The following is a 24481-nucleotide window of genomic DNA, read 5'->3' on the forward strand; positions in this document are numbered from 1 at the left end:
ACTGTTTCAGTATCAACGATTTAATCTAATCTTTGAACCTACTGGACAAACTGAGCAGCAAAAACCCGCAACCATTAACATTTAAAAAATTCGAAGTTATTCGACGGATAAATGAAGCTTCATTTGTATTCAATTTTAAAAAGATGTCCATTTCTCAGAACTGCAAAATTAAATCACCAATTAGGGTATTTGGTGCAAGAAATTTGTGATGACATTTTCAAGATATCAGACAATTACAAGTTTTGTTTCCTCATCATCAAATCATTATTTGATGGTGTTTAAATACAACCACATCAAAAATTCATGTCTTGTGCACCAGTATTCACATAATAACACACAAATAATTGAAAACCAGTGTATGCAAAATGAAGACTTGATGCTATGCAGCACTTCAAGGGCCATTAAATTACAGTTAACATTTTTATCCCATGCAATACTTAAGCAACTTGAAGTGAGTAAAAAAAGAGGCCACAGTATACAACAGGGATGAAACCGCTCACTTCCATTTGATTTTCTTAAATGTAGAGATTTGAGGTTAAAAGCTATCCCAACTCCCACAACTACCTGCAGATGGGCCAAGGAGCATTCAGAACAAATAAGCTTGTAGCTTTAAGATGTTACATGATTAAGAGCAATACTGTATTCTACATTTCAGAAGAAAAAGCTCTTTCCAGAAATTAAGAGACTCTTACAGCAATAAAGAACTTATGGTTCAAATCTAACCAACATGATTCAAAATACAATCACAGGTCTATGAACAGGACAGGACACATCCCTCTGAAGTTTTTAAGAGCTTTGTGAACAGTAGATCCCCACGCAGGTGAATATGCTCAGTCTGAAAAGAAATCTGTCCCACTTTGAAATGCCTAACAGGAGAACAAGTCCTGTGTCATTTAACTCTCCACTCCATAAGTTTAGTCTTAAGACCACATTTCCCACAGGACAAGATATAAGCAGGAAGGGGCACTTCTTACCATCAGTAATGTTATACTTGAGCCAGAAACTGAAGTTACAGTAAAGAAAGAAGAAAAATTATGTAAAACAGAAAAGATGATTGGACTAACACTGTAATGGAAAATTCAACTTAAAATCAAAACTAGAAGCAACAGAAATGGAGAGGGAAGCTATTTTTGGAGGCTTATTCCTACCTGTCCGTTGATGGGCTGACAGCAGCTGGTGTCTCAGGTGTTTTTTCTGATGGTTTCTCTTCTTTAGGAGCACTCACAGGTGCAGATTCACAAGCAACTGCATCTGGTGCTGCTGGTGGAAGGTCAGGAGCTGGCACAGGGGCAGCAGCACGGATTGGTGCAGTGACTGGTGTGGGAGCTGCAGTTGTTGAGCTAAGAGCGGTAGTAGCATTTGACTGCTGAGTCGCTCCAGCTCCTGCTTTGGGCTATAGGAGGACAACAGAATTCAGACACAGCACAAAGCTCCTAAATCCACGCTTTGTATAGTCAACACATTGATAAAGTTCTGTTAAGACCATTTGTGTTTGACATTGCTGCCTCACCATCAAGCATAACACTAAAACACTGCAAGACATTAAATCTATAATGCCTTTTATTGTGTTTAAACAGGCAACTGATAGTGTCAACAGAGTACTTATTTAGACACCTACGCAGTCACACTATTTGAGTATGAAGTGAAATGCAAAGATTTAAATATTTATAGACCACAATGCTCTAAACATGAAAACAATCTTGTGTTTTACAAAAGTGCAATTTTCAAAAGAAATTAAAACAGTTGTCAAAATACATCTGACAAGTCTAACAAGCATAAGGTTTTCTCACCACTTAAATTTGGAAAAAAGTGATAAAGACAGAAATCACATTTCATTATGAATGCTATTTGCTGGAAAATAAGATGCTAAAAAATTTAAACTTAACCTGCAACAAGTTTTACTTATGCACTCTTTACAGTCAAAACACTATGTAAATAACTCTTCACATACTTGAGTTCCGTAGCGAGTACCAAAAATCCAGCAGAATCAGGGACTAGCAAATCTACAGCAACAAATTTACAGTGGGTAATACTTGCATATAATTGTGATTTAATCTTCATATCTCTATTGGAAACATGAATTTTTCTTGGATGCTGTATTAATCCCATTACACAGAAATTACACTTTTCAGAATGCACATAACTTCCAGCTAAGGTACAGAATTAAGTTATTGAAAGCTCCATCGCTGTAGTCCCTTACCTACAAATATCCTTGAGGACTGACAAGGCTGACCCCATCTCTGCCTTACCAAGAGAAATAGTTGAACTTTAACAAAACAACTACTTATTCAAGGTGAATCACTTTCAGACAATGTTTGCTTAAACTAGGAAAAATGTATTTTCTCCTTTTGTCTGAAAGGAAAGGAGAGGTTGAGAATGAATAGCTTCCAACATGATGGGCACAATAAAGAACATTTTAAGAAGCATTCAAAGAAAAACACTGAAACACACTGAGCTTCAAAGTTAGCGGTTGTGCTTACGTGACAGGGCATGTCTTTTCCAGAAGACAATTAAGGAGAGGGAAACTGAGCTTAAAGACTTAGCAAAAAGACCGTAACACTGAAGAAATGCTCAACTCCGAAACACAGGTACTTTGCTATAAGAAGGTATTGCATTTAGCAGTTTTTCATGGAGGTCTGTGTTTCTTCTGCTATAAATAAAATGAAAGCTCTACTCCGAAATCCCATCTGCACCTGTTTTCTTACACTGATAAATGCCTCTTCTCCAGGTAAACCACAGACTAAAACGCTGTTTGTTCAGGAAGACAGCAGTAACAGTTACATTCAATCAGAGAATCTAATGAGCCAATACCAGATAGAAGTGAAGGGCAACTGAATATGGGTTTTCTTTGTCAGAAGGAGGACCTTTAACTCCAAGATTAACTTCATATCTCAAGACAGAGATGAAGCCAGTTTTATGGAGATCCCAAGGGTCTGGAATGCCTAGAAAATCAGTGGCTTGATTCCCGGAAGCAATCTGGCAACTGGTTAAGAGGAGAGATACTTCAAAATACATGTCACAGTCATTCCCTTTAATTTGCCATTGCAGTAATTCAAAACTCACAAGTTTGTTGATTGGCATATGTATCCTTTCCCTACTGGTTTAAACTGTTGAGCTTGACAAAAGAAACAGCTATGAGTTTTGAAAAGCAACACGGCAAGACTGGAAGAGTTCTGTACAGAGGGTTTAGTAACAAAGTATCTAGGTTCCCTTCTTCCTTTTAATAATATCACTGGAAAAATAACCCAGAGAGCCAAGAAAGAAGAAACCGTAAAATCAGCCACTGGCAAAGTTTTTCTTTGATATAAACATTCAGCACAGAACACCAATAACAATCAGTGTAGGCAAACCAGGACTGTGAAGCAATATTTCGTATCTATTCTCACAAACATTTCTTTTTACTGTTGAGCAAAACTTTCACATGATCAGATTCCACTGGTTTTAAGGATAGGTATATACAGTCACTCATCACAATGAAAAAAAGAATGAAATTAATGCAATTTCCTCTTCAAAAGTAAGGACTACTCACTTTTGTCACCATAACCACCACAAAGTTCTTCTCATCTATTTTGTATTCTTTAAGAGCAGTATCATCATTAAGGATTTTACCTGGCAAATTAAACAGATACAAATTAAGAAGTTATTTAACAGATCATTAGATGATCTTGGGATTCCCTCATATAAACACGGTCCAAAAAAACCCCTAAGTGTTAACATGTTTTATGCAGATTTACAAACATTAACAACACTGCAAAAAGTGCTGTGGCTATTAGGCTTTGGCAGTACAGCCACAAGCAACTTTCCTCCTATGATGTCCACAGTACTAGTTAGCTTGAAGGTTGTTGCCATAGGTGTTGAAGATGCTTCAAATAATTTAAAACAGAAGCGTTAAATCTAGAGAAAGATTTATTGGACCTTTAGGACAGATACAAGTAATGTAGAGGAAAGGCTTTAGCATACAATGAGCTTAACTGAATAACTTACGCCTGCTTACACACTCTAGACACTGTAAGAAAATTCCTTCCTGCTTATCTTCTATTTGCCCTTCAGGTGTATTAAACTATCTACAGTTCCCTGCCACAGACTAAGTTTATCTGCATTAGGTAAGTTTGTGACTTTGTAACTTTAACAATTTGTTCTTAAAAGACTAAAACATTACAAAGAGCTAGAACCATTCCGTATCGTGCTACCTTGACAGAGGAAGAAAAAAAAAAAGATCAGACAAACCCAGAAACATTTGTTTGTTATACCACCACTTTTGATGTTTCATAAGCAGAGATGGTCCTGAGGCAAAGTAGATTTGCCTCACGTCTACAAGAACTCAGAAACACATTAAACCACATAGACTATTTTTTTAGGATAAGCTGATTTAGAGACAGTACCACAAATCAGAAAAATAAGTCTGTATTTCAGTGAGTTTTATAGCACTTACTTCTACTACAGAATTTTCAGGAAATATTTTACCATTTTAATTGATTCATTTTCTGAAGATGTGACAAGGATCACTTCCCTATTTCAAGAGGAAAATACATATTTTCATAACCATTCTCACTGCTAGTGGAATACACCACTCAACTGCAACCAGCAGGACACATCCTTATCCTGATGACTGCAAAGAAATCAAGCAACGCATATGCATTATGGCACTTTGAACAAAAATGGGGTGGCACCGTCCTACTCACTACCGGTTCCACCAGTCTTGCAGGTCAAATACTCAAGAATATATTATATGTACTGTAATAGTAGTAATACCTGTAGCAGGTGGTGCGGCATCTGACTCAGAACCTACACAGGTTTACTTACAATTTTCTGGTTTATAGGCACTTTGGGGAAGGAGCTTGCACAATGTATATATGCTGGCATCTTATCTTCACAGGGCATACCACTCAGGGTTTCTAGACCTTACCCTAATACAGATGACAACACAACAGATCTACCTCACTGCTGATTAGCACAATCTGTTTTTTAAAAAAATTGCAAGCATTTTTAATAACAAATGGTATACTTTTAATCAGGTGCAGTTGGGATATCACTCTGCTTTACCAAGCTACTCATTTTAATCAAAGGAAAAACGTCATCAATACATGCTTGTTGTATCTTGTCCAAGAAAAAAAAAAATACAATCCGACTTTGGATGGTCTTCTATTTAAATCTTATTTCCTACATTTCCTACTGCTTGTGAGGATTATACAATGCTGCAGATAAATTCTGGCTTCGCAAATACTCAAGTCACATCATATGATCTTATGCAACCCTTGATTTTTTTAATCAGACAAATATAATATTAACTGTCATGCAATTATACACACCGCATAAGGCCTTCTGCCTTGTTCAAATTTCTTTATTATACCTGCAATTTTAATTTTCATGTTCTTGATGTGCATTCCCTTCACTGAAGCACAAGGGACATAAAACTTGCTAAGAAACATAATCCTGAGGAGTCCAAACAAAAGTCAGGGAGACTCCTGACTTCTCGTCCATTAGCATCTTTCTACTGTGATCAGTGGCTTTAGCTTATTAGAAGTGGAAAACCAGTACTGTTTACAAAGCAGTACATTGAAGAAGTAAAAAGACCACCAAAGTTTCTTTCAAGCACGGCTGAAAGGAAAAAGCACTAGATGGGGTATCAGAATAGAACTTTTTAAGTTCTGAGATGAAGTGAGAACAAAATACTGTATCTGTGTATTAATGCCACAATGGACCAGCCAGGTAGAAAATAGAAAAAAATATTGCTAAAAACCCCTCCAACTATGGTAGCTCAAATAAATTAAATTCATGTCTTTATTTGACATGAGCCTGATTTTTGCTAGCACATAATAAACGTTTCTAATGACAGAGCTTAAAAGTATGGAAAGTACCTTTGCACAGCAAGGATTTGGTGGTGTGTTTCTTTTGTTAATACAAAATACATAATCTGATTTTTAATTCTCTGAGGTATATACAGGAACGCTTCAGCTGTTACACAGCATAAACTGAACAAAAAGACAAGCGTTAACCCACGACATGAGATGGGATCTGCTTAAATCCTGATTTCTTGTAACAAAAGCTGTTTCTGCTTCACCTAGCATACCCCACCCAAGACTAAAGCTGTTAGCATATCATGCTATAAGACCAAAGATAACGACACATATGTATTACAACCTGAAAAATTCTTATTCAAAATTAAGAGTTCCCTCTGACAATGAGGTTTGTTGTTGGTTTGGTTTTGTGGGTTTTTTTTACCTGTTTGCATTTCAGTACTTACAATCTTTAGAAGACTTAACATTCACATCGAAGTCAAAGAAGAACATAAAAAAAAAGGTAGATTCAGATACAGTATCTTCAGAATATTCATTACCTGCATAAATTAGTTTTTGGCCAGCTACTGGAAAAGTATCTTTCCCCCGTTCTGATTCAATCTTCTCTTTCAGTGCCTTCACCTAAAGCACAGAAACAGTCCTAATGAAAAAAACCCAGTTGTTTCACAATACAAACCCAATTAAGTACACTTGTTCTAAGTTTTAAATACTAAAAAGTAGTTTTCAGTCATATCTTGATTATGCCAAGTACATCAGTCTTCCAAAGATGTCATTGTAACCACTTGCAGAGCAACACATTCCCTTCCCAAATAATATCTTGTGCTTTATCGAATTAGGTAAGTGATTTCTCCATGAGAAGTCTTTAAGCATGAGTTTACAACACTGTGAAAAATTGATACATTTGGGGGAAAAAATGCTTTTATCTACTGACCCATTTCCCCCTCCCTGTTCTTTCTCTGAATGTAGGGGGTACAGATGCCATATGCAGTTGACAGCTTTCTTCATCATAATGACTCTTCAGGGAATGCCTGTTTTTTTGGTAAGGTCACCATGACATTCGATTTAATTCACTGGAGTGACTTAAAGCCTTGATATGCAAAGACTTGTGCAAACTGTCCAGTTATTAATTTTATATAAGTAGTTTTCAACTCCTTCCCCACCTCCGTAATATTTGGAGATTTGCATAGCAATTTTAAGCCTACACAATGAAAGCATTTTGCCTTATTTACTTGCTTACACAGACCACTGACACCATGTTGTCATGTATCAGAATGCCTGTATTCTCCAGAAAGACTGCATAAAGCTATCCTGAGGAGATAAAGGATGTTCCTGTAGAAGCATTTCTGTACTGATATATCTGAAATCATGTTTTGAGACAAACTGCCTGTTTACAAACATTCATTCTTCTTGCTTCCTGACAGACACTCCCAATATACATAAAACAAAGACAACCAATCTGTTATGGACTTATTACTACAAACTAACTCCATCTTCTAAAGTTTTTCTGAATATTCATACCTTTTTTCATGAAACAGTGCAATTGAGATGCATATACCTAGCTATTTAACCAGCTAAGCACATGACAATGTGTTTATCTTGACAGCTTAATCACTGGCAACTACCTGTGCCACATGTAGCTGTAGTATTACCATTTTTTGTTCATTTTTAAAGCTGTAGCTCACTATTAGGGTTGCTTGAGTAATAAATACACTGAAACAGTATTTTCAGGTGTGAAATGGTAAATATTTACTGAGAAGTTGAGCTTTGTGATTCTCAGCATAATTATAATCTGTCATCCACTTCACATGCCAGCCATGCTTCCTGGCTTCACTTTATTCTTCTGTTAATGATGCCTCAGACCTTTGTGTTCACCTCTAGGTGAACATGTTCTGGTGGGGGTTGGACTACATCATCTCCAGAGGTCCCTTTCAACCCCTATCATTCTGTGATTCTGTTACCTTTCCCCTTATCCTTCATTGCTCCCCTCGCTTCCTCTCCCTCTTCCTCTCAGATTTTATTTCCATGTTTCATTATCAGTCTCTTTACCAGGCTAATCCTTTCAGTTTGGATGTTCGGTCCAAAAGGGACAAACCAAACTTCAACACTCACAGTGGAGCTACATCTTTTTAGCAGTATACATAAAAAGGAGTGCTTGTTTTGCCAGGCTTCATGACCCAGCAAAGAAACCCCACAGAATTAAACCTCTTCTCTAAGCTTACACGTGATGTAGGTGATTAAATCATTAGCCACACAAGGATACAGAACAGAACAGATGACTTCCCTCTACAGGATTACACCAAAATAGGAAGCCAACTCTTTTTTTCCTCAGCAGATGGAGGAAGGATGCTCTTGGTATTCTTACTATACATCCCATCCCAGCACCTGCCACAAGCTTTAGAATCACTCTCCAGGCAGCCGGTTGCTTTTCCACAGCAAAACTAACAGCAGCTTACCGCCATCCAGAAGTCTTCAAGCAGGGTCAAACCATTACTTATTTTAATAGTAATTTGCTGATAGCGTCATCATTCTCATGCACTTACTTTACAAACATCTGTTCTACGCCTGGATTTACCTTTATTTTAAAAGAGTATTCCCTTGAAAACTAAATTTGTGAATTCCTCCCCAATTATTATTTAAGGCTGGAAGTCACTCACCTTATAACTGAACAGTCTCCTTAGGCCACAGATAAGCCATCAAGTAGTTTTTCCTGAACTTTAAAAACTATTAGATAATTTGGGCAACTTCAGTTAAGTCTCCTGCACCCACTGGGGCAAATTAACCTTCTGAATCATGTTAAAAGCTTGTTATGTTTTCAAATGCCTACTTTTTAACACACTGGCTTATCTATTCAAATATTTATGCACCTATACTAATCACTCAAAGATGATGTCTCAAAACTAATCACTCAAAGATGATGTTTCAAAGCTTCTTTCATTCACAGTCACCATATTTGTCACAGATTTGTAACAAGTATTGTAATGTGATTAGCAGGTATAATCTATTTTGAGGAAGAAGATGAAGGCTTGTTTCATGTCCACTGCACTCAATCAAGCTACTAGTTTCAAATGTCTACTTTGTCTTCCTCACGTTTTAGTGTTTGAGTTTTATTCCAGACTACAGCCTTTTTCATATAAGGAACAAAACCAAAATCTGTTCTCTCAAATAAAAATGTCTGAACAGCTAAATGTGGTAGTTTAGGTCAGGACACACTAAACGCACATGCTAACTACCACACAATAATTGGATCCACACGAAGGAGTTAAGATATTTCCTATAGTAAAATACTGGCAGTAAAATTCCAATGATATATTTGCCTTTGCTGTCCACCTCGTGTGCAGTGCTTCCCCATACTACGATGTGACTGATGTACTGCAAGAGACCCGCGGCACTGCCCTCTGCCAAAACCTTCTGTGTTAAGTCTGCAACAAATCACAGGGTTACGCTTTCACCCCTTTGGCAGGTGGCACACCTCTCCATACATAGGCAAACTGCAGTTTACACTACGGCACCAAGGGAATTGAGAAAAAAATGTATTAGTTATGATGCTGGTTGAACAATAAACAGTATTCATAGAATCACAGAATAGTTTGGGTTGGAAGGGACCTATAAAGGTCATCTAGTCCAACCCCCCTGCAGTAAGCAGGGACATCTTCAACTAGATCAGGTTGCTCAAAGCCCTGTCCAACCTGACCTTGAACACTTCCAGGGATGGGGCATCTACCACCTCTCTGGGCAACATGTTCCAGCATTTCACCACTCTCATATCCAGTCTGAGTCTACACTCCTTTAGTTTAAAACCATTACCCCCTTGTCCTATCACAACAGGCCCTACTAAAAAGTCTGTCCCCATCTTCCTTACAAGCTCCCTTCAAGTACTGAAAGCCCACAATAAGGTTTTCCCAGAGCCTTCACTTCTCCAGGCTGAACAACCCCAACTCTCTCAGCCTTTCTTCACAGGGGAGGTGTTCCATCCCTCTGATCATTTCTGTGGCTCTCCTCTGGACCCGCTCCGACAGGTCCATGTCTTTCCTGTACTGAGGACTCCAGAGCTGGACAGAGTACCCAAGGTGGGGTCTCACCAGAGCGGAGCAGAGGGGCAGAGTCACCTGCCTTGACCTGCTGGCCATGCTGCTTGTGATGCAGCCCCGGATATGGTTGGTTTTCTGGGCTGCGAATGCACATTGTCCGCTCATGTCCAGCTTTTCATCCACCAGCACCCCAAGTCCTTCTCTGCAGGGATGCTCTCAATCCCTTCATCCCCCAGCCTGTATTGATACCAAGGGTCGCCCTGACCCAGGTGCAGCACCTTGCACTTGGACCTGTTGAACCTTACGAGGTTCACAAGAGTCCGCTTCTCAAGCTTGTCGAGGTCCCTCTGAATGGCATCCCATCCCTCAGGCATGTCAACCGCACCACTCAGCTTGGTGTCATCTGCAAATTTGCTGAGGGTGCACTCGATCCCACTGTCTATGTCATTGATGAAGATATTAAACAGTACTGGTCCCAATACGGACTCCTGAGGGACACCACTCGTCACTGATCTCCATCTGAATGTTGAGCCGTAGACCAGTACCCTCTGGATGTGACCACCCCACCAATTCCTTATCCCACTGAACAGTCCACCCATCAAATCCCTATCTCTCCAATTCAGAGAGAAGGATGTTGTTGGGGACCGTGTCAAAGGCCTTACAGAAGTCCAGATTGATGACAACTGTAGCTCCCTTGTCCACTGATGTAGTCACTCCCATCATAGAAGGCCACTACTTTGATCAGGCAAGACTTGCCCTTGGTGAAGCCATGCTGGCTGTCTGGAATCACGTCCCCATCCTCCATGTATCTTAGCATAGCTTCCAGGAGGATCTGTTCCATGATCTTCCCAGGCACAGAGGTGAGGCTGACAGGTCAGTAGTTCCCAGGGTCCTCCTTTCTATCCTTTTTAAAAATGGGTGCGTTTCCCTTTTTCCAGTCACCAGGGACTTCACCTGACTGCCATGACTTTTCAAATGTCATGGAAAGTGGCTTGGCAACTAATCAGCCAATTCCCTCAGGACTCTGGGATGCATCTTGTCAGGTCCCATAGACTTGTGATGTTCCGGTTCCGCAGGTGGTCACGAAGCTGATCTTCTCTTACAGCAGGAGTGACTTTACTCCCCCAGTCCCTGTCTTGCAGTCCATCTACTCAAGAGGTGTGGGAAAAGAGATTGCCAGTGAAGACTGAGGCAAAAAAGTTGATGAGTACCTCAGCCTTCTCCTCACTCATTGTTACCAGTTTGCCAGTTGTGCTCATTGGGGAGGTACACTTTCTTTGACCTTCTTTTTCTGGTTGACATACCTATAGAAGTCCTTATTATTCTTTGCATCCCTTGCCAAGTTCAGCTCCAGCCATGCCTTGGCCTTCCTGACCCCACCCCTACACAGCCAGGCAGCATCCCTATACTCTTTCCAGGGTACCTGTCCCTGCTTCTACTGCCTGTGCATTTCCTTCTTGCCCTTTCATTTGACCAGCAGGTCTTGACTCATCCACAACCATCTGTTGCCTTCCTAGTCTGATTTCTTACACCTGGGGATCAAGAGCTCTTTAAAGATCCTTAAAGATCTGCCAGCTCTGTTCTGCTCCCTTGTCCCTGAGGGCGGTTTCCTGGAGGATCCTATTGACTAACTCCCTGAACAGCTGGAAGTTTGCTTTCCTAAAATTCAGAGTCCTGACTTTACTCTTCGCCTGACCCATACCCTTCAGGACTGTGAACTCCACCAATGCACAACCACTGCAGCCCAGGATGCCTGCAATCTTGACATTGCTGATTAGCTCACTTGTGTTGGTGACCATCAGGTCCAGTATCGCATCCCCTCTGGTAAGAAGCTATCCTCAATGCTCTCCAGGAGTCTCCTGGATTGCCTACAGCTCACCGTACTACTTTTCCAGCAGATTTTGGGGTGGTTGAAGTCCCCCTGCTGGACAAGAGCCTATGAGCATGATGCCTTCTGTAGCTGGAGTATGACAGCTTCGTCAATAGGCTCCCCTTGATTGGGCGGCCCATAGTAAACACCAACCATTAAGATTCCCTTTGTTGCTTCAGTCTCTAAAGTCTAAAGCTTGTGGGTCGAGATAAGGACAGGGACAGATCATTCACCAATTACTGTCACAGGCAAAACAGACTCAACTGGGGGAAAATTAATTTAATTTATTACCAACCAAATCAGAGTAGGGTAATGAGAAATAAAACCAAATCTTAAAAACACCTTCCCCCCACCCCTCCCTTCTTCACGGGCTTAACTTCACTCCTGATCTTCCTCTACCTCCTCCCCCTCAAGCGGCACAGGGGGATGGGGAATGGAGGTTGCAGGCAGTCCATCACACATTGTTTCTGCCGCTCCTTACTCCTCAGGGGGAGGACTCCTCACACTCTTCCCCTGCTCCAGTGTGGGCTTCCTCCCACGGGAGACAGTCCTCCATGAACTTCTCCAATGTGGATCCTTCCCACGGGCTACAGTTCTTCATGAACTGCTGCAGCATGGGTCCCTGCCACATGGTGCAGTCCTTCAGGAGCCGACTGCTCCAGCGTCGGTCCCCCATGGGGTCACAAGTCCTGCCAGCAAACCTGCTCCAGTATGGGCTCCTCCCTCCAGAGGTCCTGCCAGGAGCTTGTTCCAGCATGGGACTCCCATGGGGTCACAGCCTCCTTCGGGCATACACCTTCTCTGGTGTGGGGTCCTCCATGAACTGCAGGTGGATATCTGCTTCACCATTAACATCCATGGGCTGCAGTGGGACAGCCTGCCTCACCATGATCTTCACCACAGGCTGCAGTGGAATCCCTGCTCCGGTGCCTGGAGCACCTCCTCCCCTTCCTTCTTCACTGACCTTTCTGTCTGCAGAGTTGTTTCTCTCACATATTCTCACCCCTCTATTTGGCTGCAGTTGCCCAGGTTGGTTTTTTTTCCCCCATTCTTAAACACGTTATCACAGAGGCACTGTCACTGATCGGCTCAGCCTTGGCCAGCCTTGGGTCCATCTTGGAGGCAGCTGGCATTGGCTCTGTCAAACATAGAGGAAGCTTCTAGCAGCTTCTCACAGAAGCCAGCCCTGTAGCCCCCCCCACTATCAAAACCTTGCCATGCAAACCCAATACAGCTCCCTAAACAACCCATGTCTCATGAGACACAGTAGTGTGAACCAACTTCATTCAGATTTAAACTGTAAATGCTCCTTTTTCAAGGAGGGAAAAAAAAAAAAAAAAAAAAAGAAGCCCTCTCACTGCTCTTCAGAAAGGCAGCTGCACCTTCCAGCTAGTGGTACAGTGAGCTGCTGAAAAGAGCAACATCCCAAACTTTGTCTCTAGCAAATTCAGTCGCTGAGAATCTAGACTTAGTAACCCTGAACTGATGGTGATGATGAAGTGAAAACTAATTTCGAGAATGCCCAAGAACACCCAGCACATTGATCTGTCAAACGTAGAAAGCAGATTTAAGAGATACATTAAACCTCTGCATCCATAACATTATGACATATTTATCTCAAAAATACAGAACCATAAACCAGATCTTCAGGCTATCTAGCTTTATTCCACCTGATCAGAGTTCAAAATATATTTCAGTCCTCAGAGAATCCCATTTTTCTTCTGCCCTAATAAATTTCACAGCAGAATAAAGGGAACCCATACTTTATGACACCACCTTTAAGAATGAGCATCAATTCATCTGCAAACACCCTAAAGATTCAGAAACAGCACACTTACATACTACAGTGGCCAACTTACAAGACAAGACGATTTTCTTCTGCCCCCTATGAATTTAGATGTGGAACTCTCCCTACTATTCCAAGAGTACTGAATACAATGTCCTCAAAAATAGATGCCGTGCAACCTGTTTAATTGAAAGTCTGAGCTGATTGACTCCTAACTGAAAAACTGAGGACTTCCAAAGAAATACCCATCCCTACCTGCATCCCAGCTGGACATCCTAAAAACAGGTTACATGAAACTGCTGGTGCTACGTTGCCCAGTTGTTCCCTACAGTTATTTTAGCCAGCTAAGCAAGCAGGGCATGCTGGGTTCCATCTAGGCAAGTAGTTCCCATAGCTCAGTACACTGAGCAAACTCCCTCCCTTTCCTCTCACACACCACTTTCCAGTTCTCCTGCCTTATACACTATGCTAAAACAGAAGAAGAAAAAAAATCAGTTGATTCAAAGACACATTTCTTAATTCCTAATAAAAAAGCGAACAGTATACTTCCATCAATTTTAATTGGCTGCACAACACAGGTAAGATAAATTTCTGAATTTCTTGAGATCTATAGAGAAACTGAATATAAAACTGAAAAGAACCCCTTCTGACATCAAACCACACACCCACCTTCCACAGCACAATCTTTTTCAGGAATCTGATCCACCTTCACCTGAAGACAAGTAAGGTCATTTGCTGCTACTTCTACCACAAGGCTGCTACAAAGTTTACTCTGATGTTCAAAGTCTTTTCCTGATTTCCAGCCCAAATTAATTCAGATACCATAAATATTCATTTGTTCTTATGCTGATGTTATAATTCAAGCATGAATATAGCCTTCCCACCTCCCATGGTGCTTACCACCGTAAAATATTTCTACAGCATTATCAAATCTTTCTCCCAGCTTGTGAGCTAAGCTAGTCAGGGCCCTTTAGTTTCCTTTCACATGTGTATCTCAGTCTTCCATACCCTCCTAGCACCTCTTTCACAGAATCACAGAATCATTAAGGTTGGAAAAGACCTGTAAGATTATCAAGTCCAACCATCAATGCAACACTAACATGCCCACTAAACCATGTCCCACAATGCCACGTCCACACATTCCTTGAACACCTCCAGGGATGGTGACTCCACCACCTCCCTGGGTAGCCTGTTCCAATGCTTCACCACCCTCTCAGTAAAGAAAATTTTCCTCATTTCCAGCCTAAACCTCCCCTGGCGCAACTTGAGGCCATTTCCTCTTGTCCTATCAGTTGTCACTTGGGAGAAGAGACCAACACCCACCTCTCTACAACCCCCTTTCAGGTAATTGTAGAGAGTGGTAAGGACTTCCCTCAGCCTCCTCTTCTCCAGACTAAACAACCCCAGTTCCCTCAGCCACTCCTCGTAAGACTTGTGCTCCAGACCCCTCACCAGCTTCGTTGCCCTTCTCTGGACATGCTCCAGCAACTGAATGTCCATCGTGTAGTAAGGGACCCAAAACTGAACATAGTATTTGAAGTGTGGCCTCACCTGCTCCGGTGGAAATTCATTCCCTTGGGAACAGGTGGCCAGCACACACATCGTAGAGTGTCGTCACTATTACTGAAAGTTCCAGGGCCTATAAGCTTCAGTAATTCATTTTTTAATGAATCCAATTCATTAATCTGTGCTGCTCATTTGACAGCCATTTCCAAAAGACTGACCCCCAACCAGGCAGCTGAGTACAAATATTGAACTTTGTGTTCTTCAATTCCATCATGTTTCTATTGATTTGTTCTCAAAATCGTAAAATTCTTACCAAATTAATAAAAGGACTATGAAGAGATGGATCCCAAGACTAACTCTTGAATGACCTTCACTACCAACCTACCTACAGTTGAACTGTTTCTCTTTTTGAGAAGACACTCTGAGCAGAGGGTTTTTTTACTCTACTTTGTAATTCTCTACCAATCTCCATCTTTTCTGTAATAGACTAACAGGTTTCTCCCAGACTTTGGGAATGGTCATCATTTAGACAAGGATGAAACCTTTCAGTAAAAAGGACTTTGCTCTCCTTCTCCTCCGTGAGGGAGGACATGCTAGTCTAAATGCTTCTGTTTAGAATTTAGGCTTAATATTCCTGAGTTTTCCCTCACACTGCCCTTGAAAACATATTTACCAGACATTATAATGCCATATAGATACTGGTCAAAGTCAGTTGACAACGATGCAGTTGTATCGGACAATAAACCAGCTAATGAAGCAACAAACTGACCAGTGCAACAGGTTTTACTACCCTTAATCAAACTCCATGATCAGAAACAGATTAATAGCATATATTGTTCTTACTATTGAAATGTCCAGAGGATAAGAAACTACTTAGCTCATAAGTAAATGCTTTACTGCTAAGAACACATTTGGTTCTAGCTACTTCGTTCTACAAATAATAAAAGAAGATTTTGCTGGCACAAACCCACCTTGACAGTAATCTCTTATATTGTCTTCCTAAACAAGACACCCATATTTAGTCAGGAGACCACCTTGATGGTTGCATGAACAGATTACTGCCCTACTCCGGGTCCCAAAGCCATAACAGATACAGTAATTGAGAAGAACCGCAGGAGAGGAAGAGTCTTGTGAATCCAGTCAGGTTTACGAGATTAGCGAGTGACTGGGAAAAACACATTTGTACTCAACTAAACAAGGCATTTAAAATTATTCCAATATTTAAAAACAGCCTCACAGACAGTATAAAGCATTCCTAAACATCTGTATTTACTATTTGCATTTACTGTGCTGGAGTTTGTATACAAAGAAAGAACCAGCATGGTCTGGAAGATAAATAGTCTGAAACTGGCAAGGTACAAATCCAAATTTGTCGCTGACATTTACTTCCTGAGCAATTTACCCCTGCCTTTCTAATTTCCTCTCCAAAATGGAGCTCATCTACACCTAGGTGAAGTTCATCAGTCTAGTAGTTGCTGTTATACATTGCCCAGAGATCAACAAAATGCATTTCTGATCTCAAAGTTGGCTTCTACACACTTCTACCCTGCATTCAACATTAATCTAAGCCCTGTTTAAAAGCGGAGACACTAGGGCCAGTTTTCTGATGCTAAATAGTGACTAAAAGAGGTGCATACATGCAGCTTTGTATTAACAGATGAAAACACAGATTTCAACATAAAGCAGAGCTTTAAGCAGCAGGAAAAAAAAAAAAGCTCAGCTATCTGCACCTTTCAAAAAAAGCAGAAAGATATAGCTATTGACAGCTCTGAGTGCTCCCTATGAACCCACAAAGGCTTGTTTTCAGGAGAAAGCTTACATTCTCTAAGTGGTGACTCTTGCATGGTCATGTTGATTAGCATAAACAACCTTCCAGTACCTTTAAGCAGACAATTTTTACAAGAAGGGTATTCTCCACAAACTGATTTACCACGAGTGTAAAAGTAATAGGGTGGTTTGAGTATGAACAAAATGGATAAGACATTTTAAGTCTTTATAAAAAAGACACTTAAACTTTGCCAATACTGCATACTGACAAACCATTTGGAGGGGTAAAACAAGTTTTATTTAGATATGTATTAATGGCCTTCATTTAGATAACCAAATAAAAAACAAGTTAGCAATACAAGGTGTGAAGCTCAGACATTCAAGTTGGGGGGATGGGGATAAGGATTTCAGCCCCAGTTCTGTTCCTTTCCCTGAGCTTAACATGCCTCTGACACAAAAACACAGGGAATGACAGAGACAGGGAGAACTAGAGTCAGTCAGTCTTTAGACCACACTCCAACTCAGTATGCTTGTAACAGTCACAAGCCCTTTCCTCTTCTTTTCACATTCATTTGATGCTCCCTGCAGGGTAGCATGCAGAGGAGAGCTGCTGAGGCCTCCCATCTGGCCCTTACAAGGCCTAGATAAGACAGGCTGCGCTTCACCATATCCTGTAAAATAAGAAGTGATTTGTTTCAGCGAGTCTACTCCATCCAAGTATCCTGACTGGAACAGTGACCAAAGATACAAATCTTGGTGGGAGCAGATATTGGCAGCCGTATCATATCCTTCAGTCCTGTAAGTTTACATAGCCCTATAAATTTCCCTTCAGGAAGGTGTTTTCCTATACTTCAGAATTATAGTGAAAATAGTTCCAAAAGGTTTGCCATTAAACATGCCTTTGTATGCATCAGGGGCAGGAGTGAGACTGTAGACAGTAGTACGGTCGTCTGTTCATACTATTCTTTAATTAACATGTACTCTCCACTCCTCCTAAGTTCCAAAGGAGACACGTTCCAGCCTGTTGCTATCCACATTAAGGACAGATATCTTTGCTTACCAATCATACCTGCAAAACAGACTTTAAATATAAGACACAATTATGTACAGAGCTATCCATTTATGCGTACCTGTATATTTAACTTCTCAGTTTACTGGCCACCTTGGGAATGGTGGTCCAAGGAAGTTTGGATTGCTGAGAAATACAGCACATAATATCGAGAAACGATTAAAAATACAAAGGTAACTTTTTCTTGCTGACAGCTAAACAGGGTAAGATCATTCCAAATAAAACAGTTGTAAAATCATGGTCATAGAGTCAATGCATTTGAAAAATGACTAACATGTAAAAACATATTCTAATATGAATAAAATTAGTTGTATTCATAACTTAACCTATCTTAACCTTTCCTTTATTAAATTTTAAAGAATATGTGTCATCCTCCCCAAAGTTCTTTGGAAATTATGTTAGAACACTCAATAGAATTTAAGGAAAATATTGCTGAATATGTGAAAGCCTAGCCTTCTTCAGCCAAGAATTAGAACAACTTCCCTTGCTTGAAAATTCTAACTCTAGCCAGGAAACAGGGAAAAAGACTAGCTACTGAAGAAAAGCACTAGCAAAAAACCCCAGACAAGTAATAAACATGAATTATCAGAGAACATAACTTGAAAATGACTGCAAAGAAAGTAGAAAAATAATTAAGAAAAATGCAAATGCTCCCTGACACTCTTATTCTGGTAATCTCTGAAGCTACCATTTTTGCAGAGTCATCTATCAAACCTCAAGCAGCAAGTACAAGCCCTTCAAATTCACACCTACTCTGTGGAAGTACATACTCTCACCAATAAAATCCTAGGAGATGCAAGAGCAATGTAACAATCCGCTAGGAGAGGAGAAAGATACCTGCTGTAAAATCAAAGCATTAGAGAAAAATATCAGGACTTGAGGCAGCAAGACATCTTTAACCTAGAAGGACATTTCTGGATTTTGAACAGGATCATGACAGCACCTTTCCTCGAACTACTAAGATTATAAACTCTCAGGGAAATAGAAAAACAATCCTCTTCTCACAATTGCTGCAGGATTAACCTACGCTGAAACACATGTAGGAAGGAGGTTGTCAAAGTAAGTTCATACTTTCCTCATAGGTTACAAACCTCAAAGTCAGGTTTTACCATTTCACCCTGCACTATTCTCTGTCTCTTGCAGAACTGCTGCTAAAGTTAATTCTTCTGACAAATACAATAAAATACAAATTCATGAAAACTAAAATGACCAAAACTAAGTCTATTACTTTTATAGCTTCTTATATCACAAAAAAAAAAAAATCACATTCTTATGAGATAAATGTACTACTACTTACAATTTGTTCATTCACATATTGAATTGTGTTAACTCTTATTCTTCATTAATGCTGCTAGATCATGAGGTTTTTTTCCAACAGAAGCCCACAGTTTCCCAGGAGAGCTTTAACTATGATTGATACCTTTTACAACAACCCATTATCTGTTTCCATGCATCTTCCCTAGCCCCAGACAGAATAAGAATCGATGCAAAGTATGCTTTAAAATTCCATAGGCTATCAATACTCATCTTTTTTTTTTATTAGATGCTTCAGTATAGCTCTCAGTATACTGAATAGATACAAACAGATGTAACTAATAAAAGTTTGTGGGTTCACGAATAGTATTCGCTTTCATATGGGTTCACAAATCATAGTCTACCCATTCAAACAATAGTCTGCACTAATTCAGAAATTTATCACTGCACTCTCTGAAGAGAATTAAAGCAGCTTGTCATTTTATCACAGACAATCCCAAACACATTAAAAAGTACCTCCCTTATATGTACTACCTCATTGTTGTTACAAAGCCAAAATGTTTTTATACCCCCTACAAATCAGAAAATAGAAGTTCTTTGCTATGACATTGTGTTTTGAAAAATGAGAGTAGTACCTCTTTTTCCCTGCAGTATACCTGTTTTATCTGGAAAAATGAAGTATGTGCCAAACCTCGATTTTTCTTATTACATACACTTTGGAGCCTGCTTCATTTTTGTTGGAGCGCGCTCCTCACACATTTAATACAGCTTCGTATCTAGCCTAAATTTCTAAACTTAAAAACCAGGAGCTTCCAGCACCAAAGGGGCATTACGTTAGCATCCAAAACTCCCCATACATGTTTAACAATAAAGCATAAACATATTAAGGATGAACCAGAACATGCAGAAGTTCAAACTTCCACAACTAAGTGCCCTGTTGACACGGTGTTAAACAAGCAGGCATTTCCTCGGTGTTCAAACATTGTGGCAGAACAGTGAAATGTGAAAGCCCATATTATGTGACACAGCAACTGCGCAAAAAGACTACTGACATCCTGAATATTCCTTGTAATTCTCTGCATTTTGACAGTCAGATTTTTAGGTTAACAGCACAGGGAAGCTGAAAAATAAACAGGAAAATCTTACTTTCAACTGGTATTTCACTTTCTTTAAAAGTTAAGAATGTTTGTTGAGACTTTTTTAAAAGCCTATTTCATGTCTATATAGTGATAACTACAACAGAAGTGCTAGATTTAGAAGCCTACAATGTCATCACTGTCACCTCAGACAAGTGATGTGGCTACACAGGCCTGCATCAGTTTAAGACAGGGCTTATTATTTGCTCGTAACACAAAGCTTAATGTATTTACTCCCTCATAAACAGTCAACTAACACAAGCAACAGCTTGTGTACATAAATGAACCTTTCACTTATCCTGGTTTAGTCTGAATGCTCAAGTACTGAACTGCCCCGCTCAAAACACTGGAATGGTTACAACGGGTAAATCCACCCCTCCACAGAGCACGAGCACAACATTGATTCCCACGCACTCCAAAGGTTTCTCCCCGAAAACTTAACAAAACCAGCCATGCCTGCAAACATTTCTCCACTTGATAATAAGCCTTCTCAAATAATAGGGCCTGAGGCTAAATCTTTTCAGCTTTTTTAGTCAGTCAAAATATTTGACAGTCTTCATCTAGCACTTTTACAAACAAGAATACTCCATGCTTCAAGTCTCATTTCTACTCAGTCAAAATACTCCGTGGACCAATACTTTAAAACACAACTAAACCAAAACTAAAGTGACATTACTAAAAGCATGTTTTGAACTTTAAAATTCAACTGTTTGATTAAGCAGGAAAAAAAAAAAATCAGTTGCTTGTGTAAAAGCTGTAACAAGCCTAATTGGTTATTATGAAGGGTGTTGCTTCAAATTCTCACTGGAAGCTTTGTTTAAATATTCCTTACTATTAATGACAGCTTTCAATTCCAGGCATAAACTCTTGTTAGAATACTCCCTTGTCCTGTAACATCAAGTCTCTTCAGATTAATTTTGTATTGACAATAAGGGGAGAAAGTGCTAGAACCAGAAACCAATTTTAGAGAACCAGAGTCCAATTTTAGAGCAACAAGTTTCCTGGGCCTATCACAGCTAGATAGCTTTTGGCCTTGTCACAGTATAGGGCACAGCTCCAAGTAAACAAGCCTACCTCTAGCAGAGAAACACACGCATATAGTTCAAAGACTAAAAGTAGTGTTACCTGAACTCCACAAAACAAACACATTTGTTTCAAGGTGTTAGAAAATTAATCTAAGAAACCAGGGCACTTAGCTAAAATTAGTATTTTTCAAAATCAGACTGAGAACTTTCAAACATATATTTGTGAAACATACATATATTTGTGAAACACTTAACAGATTACATTTCGAAGCATCTTTCATTTTAACTGATTTGGTTTCTAACTGAAGGCTCAAAAGTCTTCTTCTCTTTATTAGGTTCTATGATCTGCAACACTTCCAACAAGAATTTCTTTGTAATTTTCTAAAAAGTAGACCAAGGAAATTTAAGTATGTTTTTCACCTCCACACCCCTACAGCTAATAAGATCAAGGCTTCATCCTGCTCACTTTAGAACAAACTTCTCCTCAAATCCTACCCACATTTCCTCTATCTCACCACCCATTCCTAGCCACAACCTGAAGCATCACGCTCATGAGAAGCATTCTTGTTTGTTACTGAGCTACTGTAGCAACTACATTTATAAACAGACAGTGCAATCTAATTTCCCATAATCCAACTTCTAGCTAATGCATTTTGCTGTCTCATAAGCTGGTGAGGCTTTCGACTGCCAACATTCCTTCAGTCCTCTCCTTGATTTTATTTCCCAGGACCTCACTGAATACAGAGAACAGGAGAAAAGATGAAGAGAGAGGTTTTCTTAGCAACAAGTAAAGACTAATGTTTTAAATCCTTGAAGGTTTCCAACACATGCTTCAGCTAGACATCTGCCATCTCCTTCTGCCACACTGTTCAACCAAATGAGCTCTTAGTCCAACTTTAACCATCATCCTTTATTTTTCTTAAGATGGAAGTGGAAGAGGGTAAACGAACAAACTTTATAAAAGCAGATTCAATGTTCCATAGTTTCCAGAGTTTCATTGCCCGGATGTCTCATGAAAGGCTGCTGCAGACACACATTCAGACGCTAAACTCCCCAAATCTTTCAAAAGAAGGCCATAATGATGTCTGGACTTGGCTATCAGAGGCAACCATCTGTGCTCAGGCAAGCGACAAGGCAACTTCCAACCGTGCAAACTCCCTTCAGGCACTTCCTCTCATCTCAGAATGCTGTATTTCCCTGAGGATTTTTCAGCAGACTGCCGTGTGCCAACAGAAAACATTCACCTGCAACCAAAACGCATCCTCTCCCTGCTCACTGTCTTAAAAGTACAGAGATACACCCTCACTGGAACCTGCCAATAAGGGAGACTATTATAAACCTCACCACACACCCAAACGCCTGCTTTGCAGGAGACACCAACATGCACCCTACAGCAGTTAGCAGAATCTCACATACACTCCCTCACCTCATAAACGCAGACTGATCCCTGTAGCTCACACTGTAGGCAAAACAATAAAGCCTCCCCACAATCACGCACCTTCACCACAGTATACACTTGCCGAAGTGCACAGGGATGCATCTAAGAGCAAATGCTCACGAACGTCTCTCCAGTATACACTCCTGCGGAGAAGAGCCCTACAACTCTCCCGACATTTGCTTTCTAGGCGGGAATCTGTAGAGAGCAAGCACCACATTGTCCTTCTGCCGCACTACTCCCCTCCAAGAGATCATGACCCACTCCCAGTACTCCCTACATAAAACAGCAGAGATTACTGCTTTGCCCCATTACCCACTAATCCACGGGTGCAGGCACGTATACTCCTGAAACGAAAACCTTTAGCTTTCCATAGTCCTCTTGCTGCCCTCCTCCAGAGTAGAACGTGAGCTATCCTCCCTTCCACCTTCCGGGCACTCTTCTCCAGAACAAGGAGGAAAGTCCATCCGCTGGGGGACTGGCCACAACAGCCCCCTTCCTCCAGCTGTGAAAAGTCACTCGCATCCAGCAGACCTCTCTGCACCCCGAGGAAGAGGGGTCACCCCACAACCGCCCGCATCCCCCCCGCCCCCCAACGCTGAAGCGCCCCGCTGCTCTCCCCCACGGTGTAGCTCACAACCCCCACCCCGCGGCCGGCCCCACTCCCCCCCCGCACTCCCAAACTGCTCCCGGGCCGTCACATCACACATCCCCAGGCCCTCACACAGGCTCCGGCGACCCCTCCCCCCGCATACGCTGCCCGCCCCTCCCCCAGCGGAGGGGTCCGTCCTCCCATTTCCCCATCTCGCCCCCCGTCCCGGGGGCAGGGGAAAGGCCACCCCAGCTCCCCCCTCGACGGCGGCGCGGGCCGCGCTCCCTCCTACAGGAAAGGGGAGCGAGGCCTGAGCCCGGGAGGGGACGGAGCGCGGCCCTCCCACCGCCCCTCGCCCCCGCTCGGGCCCGCACCGTCTCCTCGGGATCGATGTCGATCCGGAAGGTCTGCTGCTGCAGCGTTTTCAGTGTGATCTGCATGGCGGCGGCGGCGGCTGCTGCTGCAGGCCGCCCGTCACGGTCGCGCTCCTGCCCCCGCGTCCCCCGCAGCGCAGCGGGACAGGCGGGGAAGAGGAGAGAGAGGAAGAGGAGGAGGAGGCGGGGTAACGGCTCGCCCTGTGCCGCACGGCACCGGAGCGCCAGTCACACTCGGCAGGCGGCAGAGGGGCAGCGCTCAACCCCCCGGCCCAGGCGACGGCGGGGGCAGGGAAGAGCAACGGCAGCGGGGACGGGACAGGGCGGGACGGCGGGTGCGCGCAGCCGCTCGGCGGGAGGGGGCGGCGCAGGCGCGTGCGCCTGCGCGGTCTCGCCACCCCCTCCCGCCCGCTGAGAGCCCGGGGGGAGGGGAGGCGCGGGCGCGCATGCGCGGACGCGCCGACCGGGCGGTGCCCACTGGTCCGCCCGCCGCCGCCTCGTCACCGCCCCGGCCGCCTCGCGCCCGTGGCACCACCTGAGGCGCTCGAAATGCGCAGGCGCGGAGAGCCGCGCGGCAGGCGCTGGGCTCACTACGCAGGCGCGTCGGGCGGGCGGGGGCGGCGGAGCTGAGCGGGTTTTGGGGGGCAGTAGGGTTGCGTGTGTGTGCATGTATGCACCGCTTATAAGTCATTGTTAGACGTTAATTACATACATACGCGCTCATAGTGGGCAGGATGGCCTGAAGGCTGCAGCCCTCTCCTGCAGTGGTGGGTGGTGGGTGGGCTGTGGGTGGTGTCAGGTTGTTGAGGCCGTGCATCCCTCTGTCCATCCGGCAGGTCCG

The 24481-nt window shown here is 42.1% G+C and overlaps 1 protein-coding gene across 2 annotated transcripts in view; it reads right to left on the bottom strand.

Annotated features, from left to right (window-relative positions):
- The window catches only part of RAD23B (RAD23 homolog B, nucleotide excision repair protein), a 40980-nt gene extending 17190 nt beyond the window's left edge, over nt 1-23790 (bottom strand). The window contains exons 1-4 of one of the 2 annotated variants that reach the window (XM_059833646.1): nt 23641-23790; nt 6338-6419; nt 3530-3609; nt 1149-1393 (exon numbers count right to left, since the gene is read on the bottom strand). In XM_059833646.1, the coding sequence (XP_059689629.1) occupies nt 1149-1393; nt 3530-3609; nt 6338-6419; nt 23641-23706 (473 nt within the window). In that variant the 5' untranslated portion in view covers nt 23707-23790. The remainder of the gene's footprint in view (nt 1-1148; nt 1394-3529; nt 3610-6337; nt 6420-23640) is intronic. The other variant, XM_059833643.1, reaches the window with a different exon arrangement.
- Nucleotides 23791-24481: the final 691 nt, after the last annotated feature.

Source organism: Gavia stellata, chromosome Z (genome assembly GCF_030936135.1).
Source record: "Gavia stellata isolate bGavSte3 chromosome Z, bGavSte3.hap2, whole genome shotgun sequence".
Classification (NCBI taxonomy): Eukaryota; Metazoa; Chordata; class Aves; order Gaviiformes; family Gaviidae; genus Gavia; species Gavia stellata.